Source organism: Miscanthus floridulus, chromosome 2 (assembly GCF_019320115.1).
Source record: "Miscanthus floridulus cultivar M001 chromosome 2, ASM1932011v1, whole genome shotgun sequence".
Classification (NCBI taxonomy): Eukaryota; Viridiplantae; Streptophyta; class Magnoliopsida; order Poales; family Poaceae; genus Miscanthus; species Miscanthus floridulus.
Window position 1 is genome coordinate 11,260,304 of NC_089581.1, and position 18,440 is coordinate 11,278,743.

At 43.4% G+C, this 18,440-nt stretch overlaps 2 protein-coding genes across 4 annotated transcripts in view; both read right to left on the minus strand.

Annotated features, from left to right (window-relative positions):
• Positions 1 to 715: 715 nt before the first annotated feature.
• The window catches only part of LOC136537923 (dolichol-phosphate mannose synthase subunit 3-like), a 282,016-nt gene continuing 264,291 nt past the window's right edge, over positions 716 to 18,440 (minus strand). Inside the window, exons 1-4 of one of the 3 annotated variants that reach the window (XM_066529901.1) lie at positions 1,802 to 2,069; positions 1,503 to 1,623; positions 1,299 to 1,406; positions 716 to 1,080 (exon numbers count right to left, since the gene is read on the minus strand). In XM_066529901.1, coding sequence (XP_066385998.1) covers positions 1,021 to 1,080; positions 1,299 to 1,406; positions 1,503 to 1,604 — 270 coding nt within the window. In that variant the 5' untranslated portion in view covers positions 1,605 to 1,623; positions 1,802 to 2,069 and the 3' untranslated portion in view covers positions 716 to 1,020. Of the gene's footprint in view, positions 1,081 to 1,298; positions 1,407 to 1,502; positions 1,624 to 1,801; positions 2,070 to 2,224; positions 2,383 to 18,440 lie in introns of those variants that run through there. The other 2 variants (XM_066529900.1, XM_066529902.1) reach the window with 2 other exon arrangements.
• Positions 3,184 to 17,089, minus strand: LOC136536097 (uncharacterized). Its single transcript, XM_066528500.1, has 17 exons — positions 16,098 to 17,089; positions 15,934 to 15,981; positions 11,766 to 11,867; positions 10,912 to 11,242; positions 10,730 to 10,822; positions 10,270 to 10,444; positions 9,905 to 10,150; positions 9,567 to 9,761; positions 9,103 to 9,293; positions 6,261 to 7,189; positions 5,297 to 5,412; positions 4,928 to 5,103; positions 4,349 to 4,539; positions 4,149 to 4,235; positions 3,897 to 4,054; positions 3,599 to 3,809; positions 3,184 to 3,520 (listed from the first exon to the last, which is right to left on the minus strand). Exons 1-17 carry the CDS (start codon positions 16,965 to 16,967, stop codon positions 3,362 to 3,364), a joined length of 4,278 nt encoding a protein of 1,425 aa, XP_066384597.1. The 5' UTR covers positions 16,968 to 17,089; the 3' UTR covers positions 3,184 to 3,361.

Genomic DNA, 18,440 nt, shown 5'->3' on the forward strand with positions numbered 1-18,440 from the left:
AGCTCTACTGCCTGGAGGAGTGAGATCTCCCTGAGTTGTACATTGCTCAAGCTCCAGTTTGATGTAAGACAATTACACTTATAGTTTTGTATAGCATGTGGTATTATCTGCTTGGAATGCTGGATTTTCTCCAGAAATGGTGGTTGCGCATTCCTTCCAGTTCTGGTTGTGTGATATCCAATGGCGCCATTGTTCTGTTCTATGGGGGGTAGTTGCTGTTTTGTAGACTCATTAGTTGTTGCGCATTCCTTCCAGTTCGGCTGTGTGATATCCAGAAAAGTCAGCATGTTTAGGCAAGCTCGAAAAAGAAGTACAGATGTTTAGGGGCTGCTTGGTTGTAGTAATTAAAATCTGGGGATTGTGGTCAGAATTTCCCTTGGCATTTTATAGCACATCACTGTAGGATATAAATCGTACCAGCTCTTAGTCATCAGGATTCTACCTAGCTTTTCAAGGGTAGGAAACCTTTGATTATTTAAGCAAGTATATTTACCACCTGACATTCTGATCTCAATGAGCTCGTTGTTAGCAATTATGGCATTAAACAGATCAGAATATCTGTTAATTGTAATTTGTGACATGCCATATCGAACAGAAGAAACTTTAGAAGTTCTGCACAAATTTCAAACACTGAATCCTCAATGGGCTTGCGAGTATAAGCAACGTCATAAAGCATAAGATGATGTACTGAACAGCGGAATTGCTAAAGGGACGATTACTCCCATTACTGACAAGAAAGACACCAAATTCACATACTGACGGGAAATCGAGATAGAAACCAAATATTCCTAGAACAGTTCACTTCTTAAAACTTAAAAAACACCAGCAACTCAACGTGAGCCCCATCATTGACAAAAGCATAACTGTAACATGCCAACTCACTAAAACTGTGTTAGTAATAGCTGAAAATAGTGAAATGATATGTTTCCTATCTACAGTATCAAAAAAAGTAACCTATTCCAAGGAACAGAATGGTGATCCTTCAAGACGGTCATGACTGTCAACCACTTAAAACTGATCTCACTCAGAGCCCACATCAACACCCTTCTTTGCTAAGAACTCCTTTGCCTCCACAATATCCTGCATAATACGTCAATCTCAGACAAGTAAGAATAAACCGAGGTGTGGTCATACAGCCAAAAAAAAAAATTTGTTTGGCATGGATTTCTTTGTCATGGTCTGTATGAAGATCCATGGAATGTACTGCAAAGACAGCTCAAGAAGTTTCCAAGGTTCCTCAGTTTCGTCATGGATAGATTAAGAAAAGAAATTTAGTACCTAGGACTAAAATAGCTAACCTGTTGCAGTAGTACAGCTTCTTGAGGACAAGTTGGGAAGAACATAAGTCCAAATCCAACCATAAAAAGGCCGTAGCATCCAAGAGCCACTACCAAGTAGATGGGAAGCTGAAACAGGAACAACCAAATTCATAAACAAACTACTAACCGCCTTGCACTGTTTTTTTTTTAAGATATCTACTAGCAAAAATCAGTGACACTGACCAGCCAAGTATAACTTCGAGGAACAGTTGAGGTTTCAAGGAGAGCAATCCAGATAGCTGAGATTGCTACCAGTATTGCAGCAATCTTGAATATGTGCTTCATTTGGGAATGATGTGCTTTCCTGTCATAAAGAAAAAATAACAAGGATGAGGATGACAAACAAAACATAGCTGACACAATTACTTTTCCTAACATACAAGCCGTTACACAACTTAATTTTGGGCCAGTTCATCTGCTGCTGATGGATCTAGTTGCACACGGCACTGTAGATTGATTTAAGCTGGGCAAAATGCATAGACCTTTGAGAAGGATACACTTCTGGAAGGGAACCGTAAATACTGGCACCTAGAGCATTACATTTGCGATCCAGCAGCCTAAGGAATAGGTACAATAGATGTGTGGTGATCCTATGCACCTTTTGTTCAGCTAAGCATGTGGATTATTGTGGGAGCCTTCATAATTTCGTGAGCAGATCTAGGTCACCTAGCAGCATCAACAGAAGATGTGGTTTTGTGTTGCCAATTCTAAGCCAACTTTATGGGATCGAATAGAGTGACCGTTTACCATAAACTCGACTCTGGATCCGTGCTTTGTCAAAATCAATGATAAATAGCGAATTTCAGAGATGAACAGTGCAGGATCAAATAGCCAAATAGCTTTTAAGTTAGAGTTTGGGAGCCCAGTTTCGCACAGCAGGCAGGGAAGATAAGGGGCGGGAATACCTGGTGGGTGCTCGGCGCCGGCGAAGAGACTGACCAAGGCCTCGGCACCTGCCGTAGGGCGGCGGCGGACAAAGGCGTAGAGAGAGAGAGAGAGAGAGCACGGGGACCGTGCCACCGTGGTGAAGGACGACGGATGCGATGGCGGCGTACTGGAGGGGAGTTTTTTTTTTGGAGGGGGAGTTGATATACTGTAGAGACCTAATTTTAAACTGAGCCGTAGAGATCTAACTTTAAACTGAGTTTAATGAGACGAGCTGAAGTCAAAAAAATCATTCAGATTTTAGCTTATTTTTATTTTGAAAGATGAAAGAAAAGCGATGTCAATCAGAGTAATAATTTCTAAACGAGGGAAGATCCAAAGATCCTGGTCGCTGGGAGAAATCTGAATAAATCTGGAGGAATTTGGGAGAGCCTAAACAGTGTTTTCAACCGGCTACGGTGAATTCCGGAGGAATTTTGCACCAGCCGAATGCCCCCGCAGTCGTTTTTTTCTTTCTTCGTGCTGAAGGGCTCTGACATGCCCAGTAAAGTCGTCTATCTTCAGCCTGTTCGCTTGCTCGTAAACGATCGTAAATTTTCAACCGGAAACAGTGTTTTTCTCTCACACCAAACCAGCCAGCAGTAAATAATCCACGATACGATACGGCCTCCCGGCTGCTTATCAATCCGCCTCTAAAACCCCGCGTGATCATAATTCATAAGACGTTAGAGATATACATTATTATACACCTTCATCCGATTTTTAGTTAGACTAACACTCTTTTTAAGACGGCAGAGGTTGTATTTGTTATGCTTAAGGGCTCGTTCGGTTCTGCATGAATACACTCAGGAATTGTTCCAGCTGATCAAAGGCTATATAAATTAGCCAAGCAATTCGGTAAGAAATCGTTCCAGGGAAGGATTCCCTAACAATCTGAACAAGCCCTAAACGTTTTCTTCGCAGGTCTCCAGAATCTCAGTAGCAAATTCGCCTCCAATAAAAACTATCAAAAATGAATTTTCGAAAACTGATTCACACGACAAACAGAAAATTTATTGTTTGGAAGCTAACATTTCAAAAATCCTTGCTTCCAAAATTGTAGCCTCTAGAAAGCAGTAAAATAGGTCAGTGTTCGGAACTATCAGGTCCATTTCTTCTCAAGAAGATAAATTTCTGTGCGCAGTAGTTCCATGGCGCCTTTCCTTCTTGAAACGAGATTGATCCGGATCGAATCCACCTTCCTCTGCACCATAGACAGCCCATGAGGGCGTCATGGCCATGTAATCTCGGCTCTTGAAAGGCTTTCCGGATGTCACCTGTATTGGCAAATGGATATCTGTAAGTCAGAGGGGATTATCTGCTTCGCTGTGCCACAATCTGTTCAGGAAGCTCACCAGTTCATGGAAACGATCATAATCTATCCAGGTATGCCATTTGCCGTTGATCTTGAACTTACCTACCTTTGCAAGTAGGACACAGCATGAATGAGCATGCTCACACGCTACTTCGTATACACCATTGCTATTTGATGCCAAAACCTCGGAGAATTCCTTTACATCAGAGTGCCAAGGTACATTTTCCATTGTCAACTTTGAAGTCACTGACCTGTATGCATCATCATAAACATGAGCAAGCCAGCAAACAAAAAGGCCAAGCTATAATCTGCACGCAAGAAAATAAAATGGCACTTACGAGCCACAGTATGTTACACCCTTGATTTCAATGAAATCGGGCTGGCCAAGATCTAGCAGTTTCGCATATGCATCTATCTCTTCTGCATTCCAGCCTTTAACCAGTGTAAGTCGGTAAACCGTTCTTTGATCTTTTTCATGAAGGGACTTGAGTGAATCCTAGTGAGGCGCCAAAGCAGATGATGAACATAAATACAATTAGTATTGGTAGATCTCAGTCCCAATGAACATTTGAAATCTTCTAGAACTATACCAGGAAACGCTCCCAGAAGTCTGAAAATAGTGGCCTATCAATAGCCTTCAAGCTCTCCTTTGTAGCTGCATCCACACTGACATACAACTGCAAACATATTGATATGATTGTCAGTATTCTTCAGAAGTTGTTGCATTTTGAGATACAAAGATCTAGTGCATGAAGATATTGTCAGTCATTCAGACTGTTGAGCATGTGACCTGAGTGATTGGTTTCAATGCCTTAATCTTTTCAGGAAATTGAGCATTTGTAACCAGAAACGTAGATATGTGTCTTCGGTGTAGCTCATCCACAAGAGCATTTATCTCAGGGTACATTATTGGTTCACCAACCAGAGATAACGCACAGTGCCTAGGTGACAGACCCTCTTCAAGTTTTTCTGGCTTTACCCCTGAAAATGCACGAAGCAGCATTCTTAGCTAATAAACACTATATAGTGCAGTCACATGATAATGGAGATCATTCTGGATCTGAACAGTATCCATGTCAAAAACAGCAATGCCTAGGTTGGTTGATGTAAAACATAAGTGTTGCCAAGCTTTAATAATAATAACAATAATAAAAGGCTGTGCGTTATGATTCCTATAATCTACCGTAAGCTGCTTCCTGTTATAACACACAAAAAATCCTGTTTATGGAAGGAAAATTTCAGGTACTTGGAATGATCATGGTCCAACCTGCCCTGGACTTATTATTTGGGCAGTGCAGTATGATACACAGTGTACTGCAAGTGATCACTCATGACTCATGTATTAACACATATAGGAGAATGTACGCACCTGGTACGCCTTTCATTTGCTTAACCATCTTAGTATGCTGGTCAATTGCAGCATTCACAATGTCAAGGGGGTCATCCATCTTCCATTTCCAACTCTTTCCAACAGGATTTGTGTGATGTCTCCAACAAAATACACATTTATTTGCACAAGCCAAACTTGGGGTTGCTTCCATGCATCTGCCAAATGATCATATGAAGTTATAAACAGAAAGTAACAGTCAAGGCTGCCATATGTTTTCACAAAATACAATACCTAAGCAACAAATATTTACAAACTGAGATCAATAACAGGAGTAATTGCAAAGTGGAGCCATCCAATTTACTAGTGCTGCAAAACACTGTTGCATAATCAAACTACAAAAGGTTTCACCTGTGACTTTCTATGCCATAAAATGAGTGCTTATAACACCCTCCACGGCCTCGCAGCTGCGACTTAGTCCATCTACAAATCTTCACTCCACTATGAGAACCAATAATTTTGTAACCCTGCCACATACACAGAGAGGATAGATTATTACACTATACAAAATATAGTAAAAGTGTAGAACAGACACATAAATAATAAAATAAGAAGCAGAGTAGAAGCATACATCAGCTGAAGGTAATAATTAAAATACTAAACATTCACTAAGTATGCCTCCTACATCACGTAAGGAAAACACAATTGCACGACAGCAACCAGAGTGTTCACCAACAAAAGTCTGCATCACTACGAATTATCCTAAAGGTTTAATAAGAAGCATCTAAATAATGTCAATTACCTTCTTTTCCAATACCATCATACTAAGGACAACTAACTACTGTACAGAAAACATTCACTCCATTAGTGCTAGTAAGATAGTTGGATGGAGCTCCTAAAGGGAACTACTTCTGCAGTTATAGTAATTATTAACAAATTTTCATCAATCCTTAATAAACTAGCTGAAGGGCAGGCCTGGTGCAGTGGTGAGAGCTGTCTCACTGAGTCACCAGGTCGCGGGTTCGAAGCAGCCTCTCTGCAGATTTTGCGGGGGGAAGGCTTGCCTCGGTTTTTTCCTTCCCCAGACCCTACTCATGTGGGAGCCTCCGGCACTGGGTCTGCCCTTAATAAACTAGCTAAAATAAAATTGCTCCATTTCTGTGATCCGTCCCAGGAACATAACTGCATATATAGACCACAAATGAATAAAATTTGTGCGATATGCCAGTCACACAACTATATATCGATTGAGCATAACTTCAGGAGCCTTCCAATATAGGCTGGAGATTTCAACTTTCAAGTACCCAACAGCTTCTGCAGTCCAACTAAAATGTGCAATGCAGACCACACATAATAAAATGTAAGAAATGCTCACTTGCTTCTCCAAGCTCGTCCTAATGATTGGTGTGACCATGTCCTTTACACCGTTCTGCGCTCCATTAGCCAGAACACCCTCCAAATTCCCATTCGCCGGAACACCCTCCAAATTCCCATTCTTCCTCCTTGCCGGTGCTTTCCCAGCAATATCTTCCATGTCAACCTCCCCATCCACCATCTCCTCCTCATCGTCATCATCCCAATCCTCCCCTTCCAACTCCAACTCATCAAGGCCATTGCTTTTTTCATTAGCCCCATAACCAACCTCCTCGCCCTTCACCACCCTCAGCACCCTCCAACTCCAGTCCTCGAACACCGCTTCGAGATCCCCGCCATCCATGTCGCCCTCCCCGAGAGGGACCACTTCAACAGCGCCGAGCGCGCGCAACCACCGCGAGAAGCTCCTCGCGGCGGCGTTGAAGGTCTCCCCATAGGCCCGGGACCCAACCCCGAAGACGGCGAAGCGGAGACCGGAGAGGAGGAGCGCCCCCGCGCGGAAGTCAGCGGCGGACTCTTCAAGCCAGCGCGAAAGGAAGGCCGCAGAAGGAGGCGGCGCGCCGCCGTCGTGAGTGGGGATGACGAGCAAGAGGAGCGGTACGGAGGGAAGGTCGTCGGGGTCAAAGGTGGCAGCGTCGGTGGCGCGGACAGGGAAACCGGCATCGGCGGTCAGTCGGGCGGAGAGACGCTCAGCGAGGGTTTTGGAGGTGCCGGTGGCAGAGGCGTAGAGAAGGGTAGGAGTGGCAGTGCGGGCGTGGGCTGTAGCTGGGGAGGGTTTGCGGCGGAGGCTGAGGGATTTGTAGAGGAAGAAGAGGGAGGAAGAGGAGAGGAGCACGAAGAGAGCGAGGTGGGAGGTGGTGGAGGCGGTGGTCGCCGCCGGGAAGGGAGGCATCGCGGCGGTGGTGTGTGCGAGGTCGGACAGGTTCGGGCCTTTGGGTATTTAGGGTTTTGGAATCGGAAAAAATCCAAGTTACCTCTCAACTTTCGCGACGTTTTTTCTTCCTAAACTCCGAAATCGAACAAAAATATCTCTCTCAACTTTTAAAACCCCTTCATCTTACTTCCTGGCCCTATTATAAACAGTTTTAAAAACGGTTTTGTTTTTTTTTTCTTTTTTATTTATTTCAACTAAATTTTTAAAAAATCATAGTAAATTATAAAAAAATCATAAAATTAAAAATCTAAGTTTGTTGAACTCCACATGAGTAAATCTACACAGTAAATATATAACACGACATGCTTAGTACAAAGTTTTTTTTGTTGTAGTTTTAGATCTATGTTTTTATATAATTAATTGAAATAATTTATAGCTTTAGTTTCTATGGTCCAATTATGATGAAATTTTTATGGTGGATTAATTACTATATGATTGAACTATAATGAAAATTTCATACTCATTCGATGATGTATAACTTAGTTATAGATTTATTTATATTTAACAATCATAAACCTAAATAAAATATATAATTAAGTTATACATGATCCAAAGAGTATGAAATTTTTACTACAGTTTAAGCATACAATAATTAGCACATCATAAAAATTTCACTATAATTGGACCATAGAACTGCGGCTATGAATTATTTTATTTAATTACAGAAAAGCATAGATCTAAAGCCACAACAAAAACTTTGTACTAAAGCATACCATATTATATATTCACTGTATAGATATACTCATGTGGAGTCCAACAAAATTGAATTTTCCATTTTATGATTTTTCTGTGATGTACTATGATTTTTCAAAAATTTAGTCGGAATAAATAAAAAAGAAAAAGACAAAACCGCCTTCAAAACTGCTTATAATAGGACCAGGGAGGTAAGATGAACGCTTTTAAAAGTTGAGGGATGTGTTTTGCCCTATTTTGAAGTTTGGAGAGGAAAAACTGACTTTCACGAAAGTTGATGGAGGTAACGTGGACTTTTTCCTTTGGAATTTGGAAGCTTAGCTTTGGGCCTCGGTGGGCTGGGCCGCTTCCATGCTCGTCTTCAAAGAAACACTGAAATATCCTCAAAGACGCCTAGCATCCAAAAAAAAAATTCCTCAAAAACGCCAAATTGATAGTATTACGGTCATCGTGCCAATTCAAGCTTGGGTGTTCGATTGTGTGCGCAACTATTGTGCAAATATTATTTGAGCAACAGTGATAATCCTGTCATCCGTCAATCGTACCTAATCATTAGGACCGATGTTCCCCCATAAGTCGCCCTGGTTCCTGTAGAATCAGGATTTACTCTGACCACTGAATATCACCAATTCATCATGCATCTAAATGGTCATGCCACGCGCATTTTCTGAAGGTTCATGCGGTACAATACTTGGTTTTTCTGGTACAAAATTAAGATCAGAAGTGTAGAACAGCTCAAATGAGAGCAAAATACACATTGGGAACTCTTTTGCTGTTTGCTCACAATTTACACTGAGAAAGTTCATGTATTGAATCTTTACAGATTGTTGCAACTTACAACGCCACCAAGCAGTTAATTCAGTGGCAATCTTTACATATATTGTTACATTTTCAAACAACAAGAAGCAATCTTGTATCTCGTACAACCCTGTTTATGGAATCGAAGAGTCTTTTTCTCTGAAACTAGAGCTGGTCGTCTTGGATGCTGCTTCAAAAGAATTGATCAATGTAACGCCAACCACAACCAACCATTGAACTGGGCTTAAACTACCCGACAGAGATGTGGTGAGCATATTGTGATGAGTAACGAATGAACAAATATTGTACATCTACCCCAGATTCACAAAATGATGGTATCACACAACCCGGGGAAATGGACAGCAGTATAGTGCAAAAATTGGTATGCTCCTTGTGATTCTGAGATCAGCTTATGGACGCCATGTTGTTTTCTTCACAGACATGATGCCCTCCTTGTCCTTTCTGAAGGTCATGACAATTTCCCAATGCAGTGATTTCAAGATTGTCTCCAATGGGTCAAGGATCTCGAGTTTATCCCGGATGATAGCCCAACCTCCAGGCCTCAAAATCCGGTCCATCTCAACAACAATTGAGACAGGTTGCTTACATCTACAACACAAGAAAAGGCATATCAAGAGTTGCACTTGATTATAGTACAATGGCCTTTTTTTTCTTCTGGTAACAGAAATAAACCTCATCCCCAGATGTGACTTAGTTGGGTACTAAACAATTTATTGTAAAGTAGATGTTGTGATCCAAGAAAAACAGTGATTCAGAAAAAAATCATAATACCAGAACAAGACAATGAATTCCCTATTTTGAGTGTGAAACTGCACCAAATTATATGAAGTCAGAGAAAGGCTAGTCTTTTCGATGCCATACCTGATCTTCAGGCGTGAGAATAAATGGTCAGCATGTAAAAGATCATAGGACCTTGGATATGTACTAAATGGTTCACACCAATCATGATACACACCGATCAGGCCACGCCCATAGATTATGGGTAGGGTGTCTGCATCATGCACAGGAATAACATTCATGACCCAAACCTTTTTAGATGCCAGTGCAGCTGCAAATCTGCAAGAAAACAATCATCGGCTTTTTCAATACATTTATTTTAACATTTCAAAAAAAATGTATTATGAAGTACAAATGTACAATGCAGGTTTTTAGAGAAATCCTATTTAGTATTCAGAATTAGAAAAGGAGATTTATTATACCCTCCAAATACAGCCCTCATATCCATTACGTTACGGATATTTGACCAGTCAATGCCCAATCCATCCAGATAAGATTTCTCAACAACAGCCTTCCAATGGTTATGATCAGAAGCCACCCTTGTTTGTGTGTCCCCAAGCCACTCGGGGAAACTCTCGAGCCTCTTGGGCCACTCCTCAGGCCAGTCACTGCCTCTTTCTTCGATACCAACTGGTGCTTTGTGCAGGCAATGTTTGATATGAGTATACCTAAAAAGGCAAGATCAACTTATTGGTGTATGAACCAAAAGTGAATTATCTGGGAAAACATTGGAGTAATCCTAGACCCAGCATAGTGATGTAGCCCAAGTATACATGATCCAACTCACCATGCACTAGCTTTGTTCTGCTCTTCCTTGCAAAATGGAGGATCTTTTTTTGCTCTCAGATCATATACCTCATTTGAGGCTGGTCGCTGAAATATCTTCACTCCAGCCTCGCTGACATCATCACTATTGTAAGCTATTGCATTCCAACAAAGCGCAGTCATTGAAGCTGATATTCCTGAAAAGGAAAAAAACGAAAACGGGGAACATGAATAGGCAGAAAGAAACATGAACCAGTTTATAAGGGTTTTTTAGATGCAGTTTATAATTTAGAACAGCACAGGAACTAACACTTACTATAATTTACAATGGCGTAAATACTTATGTTATTCTATCATACCTTCTTCAGCTATTCACGTGCCTGAACCTTGATTGTTTCTGTTGGGTTTCAACTCTAGCCTACCCCAACTTGTTTGGGACTTAAAGGCTTTGTTGTTGTTGTTGTTGTTGTATTCTATCATACCTTCTTCACTCTCCAAGTCAGCACTTTTGCTTGATATGATGAAGTATCCGCCTGGACGAAGAATTCTATTTATCTCTAGGAGAAGTTTTCCACCTAAACCATAGAATACACAATATCGTTCAACATACAAGTAGATACTTGAATTATGATCTAAAGAAAGGAATAAAGGAACACATATTTACCATTAGAATGCCATGGTATATTGCATTCACCGCAGTGAATAGCATCAAATGCACCACTAGGGAAGGGTAATCTTCGTGATCCCAAACTGCCAACTGTTGCAGGGATGCCACGTTCAAGGGCAACTTGTGCAAGGTCTGTTTGGTAATTTGTAAGGCCTAAAGATAGCGTTATCACATCTTTCTCGAGTAGAGCAATACCAAAGCCAGCGCTTTTGCATCCAACATCCAATATTATGCGTATATTTTTACCCCAGTCAATGTCAGGAGCCATCTGAATGACAAACAAAGTAATGTGCAGATTGTGTAATGGTAGTATAATATGTCTGAACGATTACTGAAACTAAACACATGTGTAGCTCAAAATACAAATAAGATTCAATCAAAAAGTTCATTGTGCCTTTGATGTTTTATATAGGAGAACTAAACCTTGGGGTTCATAACAATTTTCAGTAGCGCACTGAGTGCAGTGTTGAATTTGCTCAAGATGGTGCAGCCTTATAGCAATCACCATCCAGGAATCAGCACGTATCAATAGAGAAAATTTACGAGAGAATTGAGCATGATTTTCCGAGGTAGACACTCCAATGGTGAAGGCAATCAAAACATGTCACAACTAGCCATCAATCACATACAACGTGGCAAGTGGCATGGGCAATCCAAGAAGAGCATTAACTATGTTCAGTTGTGCAACTATTTTCATGTTCTCGTTTCTAATCTCATACCTTCGCTAAAGATAGGTCCAACTTAATTATGCAATCCAACATACAATGTGCAGAAACTATTTAAATGCTCTTTAACTCTTTCTGAATACAAGTAGCTCGTGTCTGATCCAAATGTGAATATTTGACTATTACCTCATCAATTGATTCAACATAATGCCTTGCGCTACCTTTGAACTCCCATTGGTCTGGTGGGAACATCAAGTACTCGTCGCTGTGATTCAGCCAGTTGTGGCCCTTAAGGGCAGTCCCAATGCAGACTTCACCATGGAGTCTATCTCAATTAATTACAGTGCCACGTAAGCATTTTGCTGACATGACAAGTAATTTAATGAAGAAAGAGAGTAAAAAAACAAGAAACGAAGTCTAATTTCGACTTCGAGTCGTCGTCCGCATCGAGGCGGTGGACTCCGCTTCGACCTCGCGATGGGTGGAGGAGGATCGAGTCCTCAGATCCCGTACGCGCATGCCGCCGCCAACGCAGTCATCCCGCGCGCAAGGCCTCTCCCGCGCGCGCCAAGGCCTCTCCCGCGCGCCAGCCCTCTCCCGCCCGCGAGCTCCTCCAGTTTTCTCGTGCGCGCCAACATCGCAGCGCGCCAAATCGCCATCGCCGCCCACCATCTTCCGCGCCAAATCTCCATCCCGCGAGCTCAAGGGAAGACAAATCGAGCGCCCCCAAACTCCACACCACACCGGTAGGCATCCCTCGCCCAGTTGCCCATGACCTAGCATCCCTCTCCTCCCAACAGCGAAATCCCAAATCCATACCCAAATCTCGATTCAGGATGAACAAACTAACGAAGTCCAATTCCCGGCGAGGTAGTGGTGTCCGTGGAACCCGATCTCCCTCTGTTCCGGTTGCAGGTGGTTCTGCAACTCGGAGCCATGCCACTGGCGGCGTTGCAAGAGCGGGTGCTGCGGTGGATACTGAATGGTAAAGCAAAAATTTCCCTCGAGAGTACATAGGAGGGTTAATTAAGCTGATCATGGCATACTGTTGCAGGTTATACCCACTAGGAGGGTTCTCAAATTTTCTGCAGTCCAACACATTTGCTAACCATCCAAATGGAAATAAAAATTTTCACTTTGTTGGTGCTGGAATGAGTCAGTCTTCACCAATTGACCTAGGTAGTACAAGAACTCCCTCTCCAGCAGAGCAAACTCATGAACAAGGTGATGATTTAGATGTGCAAGAAGATGAAACAATTAACGTCGATGATGATTCTAGAACCGAGAAGCGTCTGAATTGGAATGTCCCTGATGACATAAGATTGGTAGGTTGAAACCAAGCTATCTCCATTCACACTAGAAGACTAACAGTTGCCTTTTTTTTAATTATGATCTGTTTTGTTGTTTCTGTAGGCCTCTGCTTGGTTGCGTTGTTCGAAGGACCCAGTAGATGGAAATGACAAGAAGTCAGATGCTTATTGGCAAGATGTTACCAACGAATACAACAAGACCGCAGAAAGTGGCCGTAAGAGGAACAAAAACCAACTGAAAATACGTTGGGATCGTTCTAAGAAGCCATTAACGGATTTTCATGGAGTTTGGATTAATGCCAGTAGAGTGTGGCAAAGTGGGATGAGTGATGATCAATTGATTGATAAAGCATTAGAGCAGTGGGCCGGCCAAAATGATGGTAAGGCCTTCCATCTGCAGCATATGTGGAAGGTACTACGTGGTCAACAGAAGTGGTCAGCGTATCTTGCTAGGTTAAAGAAGCAACAGGAAAAGAGTCCGAAGGCTAATGGAGCTCATTTGGTGAATTTGGAATTAGATGGAGAAAAGCGGCCTCCGGGACATAAGAAAGCAAAAAAAGAACAAAATGGCAAAAAGAATTCATCTGATGCTTTGGCTGAATTTAGTCGACAGTTTGAGAAGTTCATTGAAGCAACCAAGAAGAGCAAGGAAGACAGAGAAAAGATGGCTGAAATTCAGCAAAGCTTGGGTGATAAGAAGATTGAAGCAGCTAGACTTAACAGTGAAGCCGCTCATGAACAAACTAAGGGTAAAATGCTAGAAACTTACACACAGCTGCTGCTTGCACCTACTGATCAGCTTAGTGAAGATGCTAAGGCTGAGAGAAAATTGGCACTGGAGAGCCTGAGACTTGCTTTGTTTCCTAAGGAGTGAAAGGTAACTGAAATCCCTTCAATTCCTATGTTCAGTGCTATTTTAATTCCTATGTTCAGTGCTATTTTAATTCCTATGATCAGTTTTTAGTGTGAACTGAAACTTTCAAGTGTGAACTGAAACTTTCAAATCAGTAGTGCATGCAAATGTGAACAGCCATCCACTAGTGCATGCAAATGTGAACATCCATCCACTAGTGCATGCAAGTGTGAACATCCATCCAGTAGTGCACGGCAGTTGTGACTATATATAGCACAGCCACGGCACCTATAGTCATTGCTTCCCTTTCTTTTCTGCTTCCCTTTCTTACCTACAGCCATCCTTCTCTGCTACCCACTGTTCACGACTGCCCTTTGCTGCCATGGATGGAGATGGGAGCTTCGACCCTGATGATCTGTACTCCATGGATGACTATCTTCAAGAACAAGATATTCTGGATGATCTAGGCGATCATCTTGTAGCTGGATTGCAGTCTGTTGTTGGTGCCATACAAGGTGGACGATCTCGTTCTGGTCCTAGGCGATATGTGGACAGGCCTCGTGAACAAGCAGCCCAACAAGTGACAGCTCTAACATTGACTGCAGTATATGGTGGAGTGTTTGAAAAAGTTTGTTGAGGGTGTCATTGCAGTATATGGTGGAGAGTACTTGAGACGCCCTACAGTAGAGGATGTACAACGTTTGTTGGAGAGAGGTGAGCGACGTGGTTTTCCTGGCATGATAGGGAGTATTGACTGCATGCATTGGCATTGGGAAAAATGTCCCTATGCATGGAAGGGGCAATATACTCGTGGTGATCATGGTGTACCAACCATCATTCTTGAAGCCGTTGCTTCACATGACCGATGGATATGGCATGCTTTCTTTGGAGTGGCGGGATCCAACAATGACATCAATGTGCTGAATCAATCTGATTTGTTTGTCGATCAGTTAAGAGGAGAATCTCCACAGGTGCAGTATTTTGTGAATGGAAGGGAATATACCAAACCTTATTATCTTGCAGATGGAATATACCCAGATTGGGCTGTCTTTGTCAAGTCCATACGCGCACCACAATCAGCTGAGCACAAGCTGTTTGCACAAGAGCAAGAGGGGGCAAGAAAAGATGTTGAATGTGCATTTGGGATTTTACAATCTCGCTTTCACATTTTGCGTCGGCCAGCACGTCTATTTGAACAAGGGGATCTTGAGAATGTCGTGAAAGCTTGTATAATCCTCCACAATATGATAATCGAGGATGAGAAGGATATAGAGGACGATGCTTTTGACTTGAACGAGGAAGGAACCACATCTACTGCTCAGCCATCTACAATCACTCAAGCACACGATCCTGCGATGGAGGAGGTACTACAGAGAACTACCGAGATTCGTGACCGTGATGCTCACAGGCAACTACAATCTGATTTGATTGATCACATTTGGCAAAAATTTGGCCATCGAACTAATTAGGTAGAAATGAGTTTATATATATTCTATGATACTTTGCTTTGGCTATGTTACAATAGTTCTGATATTGTACTCTCTATCTAATTTTCTTATAATAAAGTTCTTTATTTACTAACTCATCTTATTTTTCTAGGTTGATGATGAAGACATGAAACTATTGAGGGCTTCTTTCTGGAGGGTCGGTGGCTTAAAAATGGAGGATGCTGGACTGTTTTCTGAAGGATGGAAGACGTCTGAAGCAACAACTCAAGATTATCTATATATTTTAGTGTTACTATCTATATTTATATTCTTGCAGTAATGGACCGATCCTAGCTATTATCTAAACTTCATGGTTGCTGGTTGATCGAATATGCAGTACTGTATCTATATGTAGTATGGTTTCATGTCTTTTGAATGATTGAAGCGATACAGTACTATATCTATATGTGTTGTGTTCATTTGCCGGTGCTTGAATTGGGAGCTTCAGTTGCCGGCCTTTTTTTTTTTTTGAAAGGCAATTGCTGCTGTGATCGTTATATGATATATGGATGTAGCATGGCTGCTGTATGCCACAGGGTGGATCACATGTAGTATGCCATAGCTAATCATCTTGGTTTGTGCTGCCTAATAAATGTTTTTGTCTATAGAAACTACTATTATGAACTTTGCATTGGGGAGCATAGAGTCTAGTGATGGAGTCTTTGAAGTTTAGACTCTATGAGTGGAGTCTGCATTGGGACTGCCCTAACATAATTTGACAACCTAGGATGCCCAACATTCCCGTACCAAACCTTCAAGGGTAACGATTCACCACAAAAACAATCAGCAATAAATCAAATCAAAATTATTCATGTCCGATTATGATCAACTCATTTTCTTAAAACATGAATTACCGTAAACTCCTGACCTTGTCCTTCTTCTCGGGCCATGCAGCAGGCTGTTTATACTCCTTGGGCAGTGACACCAAACACATCACAGGAGACCTTGGGCAGCTGCGCTCATGGTGCCTCTGGCTCCCATCCCCATCGAAATCCACACAGGGGATATAGTGGTAGCCGCTCTTGGCGCCGCAAAGCTTCCAGTGGTAACGCACACCCGGGCTGAACAAAGGCGGGAGTTTCCTCTCCTTACTTGGAGCCTTCCTCTTCGCCGCCTCGGGATCATCATCCTCGCCGTCACCCTCACTGGGCTCGTCTTCCAATTCCAGCTGCGGCGGCTTCTCCTCCTCCTCCTCCGCAGGGGCCTTCCCCGAATTGTCCCCGCCCTGCTCGGGCATGGGCAGCTCCGCTTCCTGTTCCGGCTCCATCTCCATGTCTGGCTCCTGTTCCTGCTCCTGCTCCGGTTCCTTCTCCTTCGGCTCCGGGTCGGTTACCGGAGCCGGCTCGGAGTGATCGGCCTTCGCAGCGGCGGCATCCGGCGAGGCGGTGGCATTGGAGCGGTGAGGATGGGAATGGGATCCAGACGGAGCAGGGTGGCGCTTCTTGTGGCTGTGCGGGACGGGGCGGGGCTTCCGGTGAGCGTGCCCGCCGCCGGCGGCGGCGGTGCGATTGTGGGAGGCGGTTGGCAGTGCGGCGACTTCGGCTGCGAAGGATGAGTGCTCGGTAGAGATCTGCTGGGAGGAGGAAGTCGGGGAGACTGAGGTCCAGATGATGGCGAAGGAGAGGCCAAGGGCGATGGCGATGCCGACCTTGGCGCCGAAGCCCAGCGCCGGGCGGCGGCGCCAGCAGCCCAGGAGCCCGGAAGAGGGGCGGCCGGGCGGACCGCGGGCCACCGTCATGCGGCGGCGGGCAGTGGGCCGGTGGGTTGGTGGGGCGAGGCTGTCGGTGCGAGTGGTTGGCGTGGACTCTGCAGCCGGAGGCGGAGCCGTGGAGGCTTGGAGAAGAGAAGCAACAGAGGGTGGCAGCGGCAGTTGGGAGTGGGACTGCGGAGCCGAACAAGCCGGTTAATAACACGCTTTGTTCACTTCGTTTTTTCACTAGGCTCTCAGTGTCTCAGACGACGGAATTTTTCCATTTCCAGTGTTTCTAAAATAAAATGATTAATATAGAATTTCTGTACGAGTTTTGTAAAATTTCTAGGTTATAAAAAATCTCACATACTCACTCCATTCTAAATTATATGTTATTTAACTTTTTTTTAGTATATAATTTTTATTACACACTTAGATATATATTATGTCTAAAACAACTTATAATTTAGACCGAGGGAGTCGAACACAATGGATATGGGCAAAGTAATTTGTTTTGGCAAAGTAAATTTTATCTGTAAGAACATGTTTTATGTGTACACACTGGATCTACACCGAGATTCATTAGGGGAAGGGGCAATAATTTTATGTCACTCCTATTGTGTCGGTGTTTCGAGTAAACACCAACGAGTAAATTTATATTATTGCGTATCTGGTCCGGATGATGTGCTAAAAAGATACAAGGTTTATACTGGTTCGGACAAAATGTCCCTACATCTAGTTCGTGGCTGTTGCTCGTGTTATTAGCACCAAAAAATTTATAGTAGGGGTTACAAATGAGCAAGAGAGGAAAAGATCCCAAGTCTCTAATGGAAAGGTCGAATGGGTGCTGAGAGCTTGGTTGCTGCTCAGCTCTGTGTGATGTGATGTGTAGTGTGTTCAATCGATCTCCTCCTTAATGGGGTACCCTGCCTTCCCTTTTATAGATCAAGGGGAAGCAAGAATTACAGATAGGAGAAAGAAGAAAAACCAGAGGCCAGGGAGGTCCTTCAAAGATGCCGGATCTTTCTTTTCCTCTGAGCGAGCCCCCTTGACACGGCAGACGGTGCCAAGGCTAGCTCCATGTTGGGTGCATGCCCGCTGATGATGCCATGTTCAGACTTTCCCGCCCCGGCGGGCGACGCGACGGACCAGGGTGCTAAACCGCGACCCTACGGAGAGCAGACGACATAGTGAGCGCACGTCCGTTACCGTAGATAATGCGAGTTTCATCCTGGACCATAGCGGTTGTCGTATGCTTCCGTCAGGATCCACGCCCGAGGGCAAATGGCGGCGCCCACAACACTGTAAGACAAATGTCGGTGCCTACAATATTGTTCGGGCTCTGACATGCCTGGAATGGCTTAAAGCGCACGTCCTGTCATATCCTGACAGTACTTTTCTGCTGGCGTGCTGGGTATGATCCTCGGTATTGCGGTTGACTTAAGTGCCCTGCCTTATCCACGCGCGTAGTTATGAAGGAGCAGTGCACAGATGTCGGGCGAGACGGAGCCAACCCCTGGA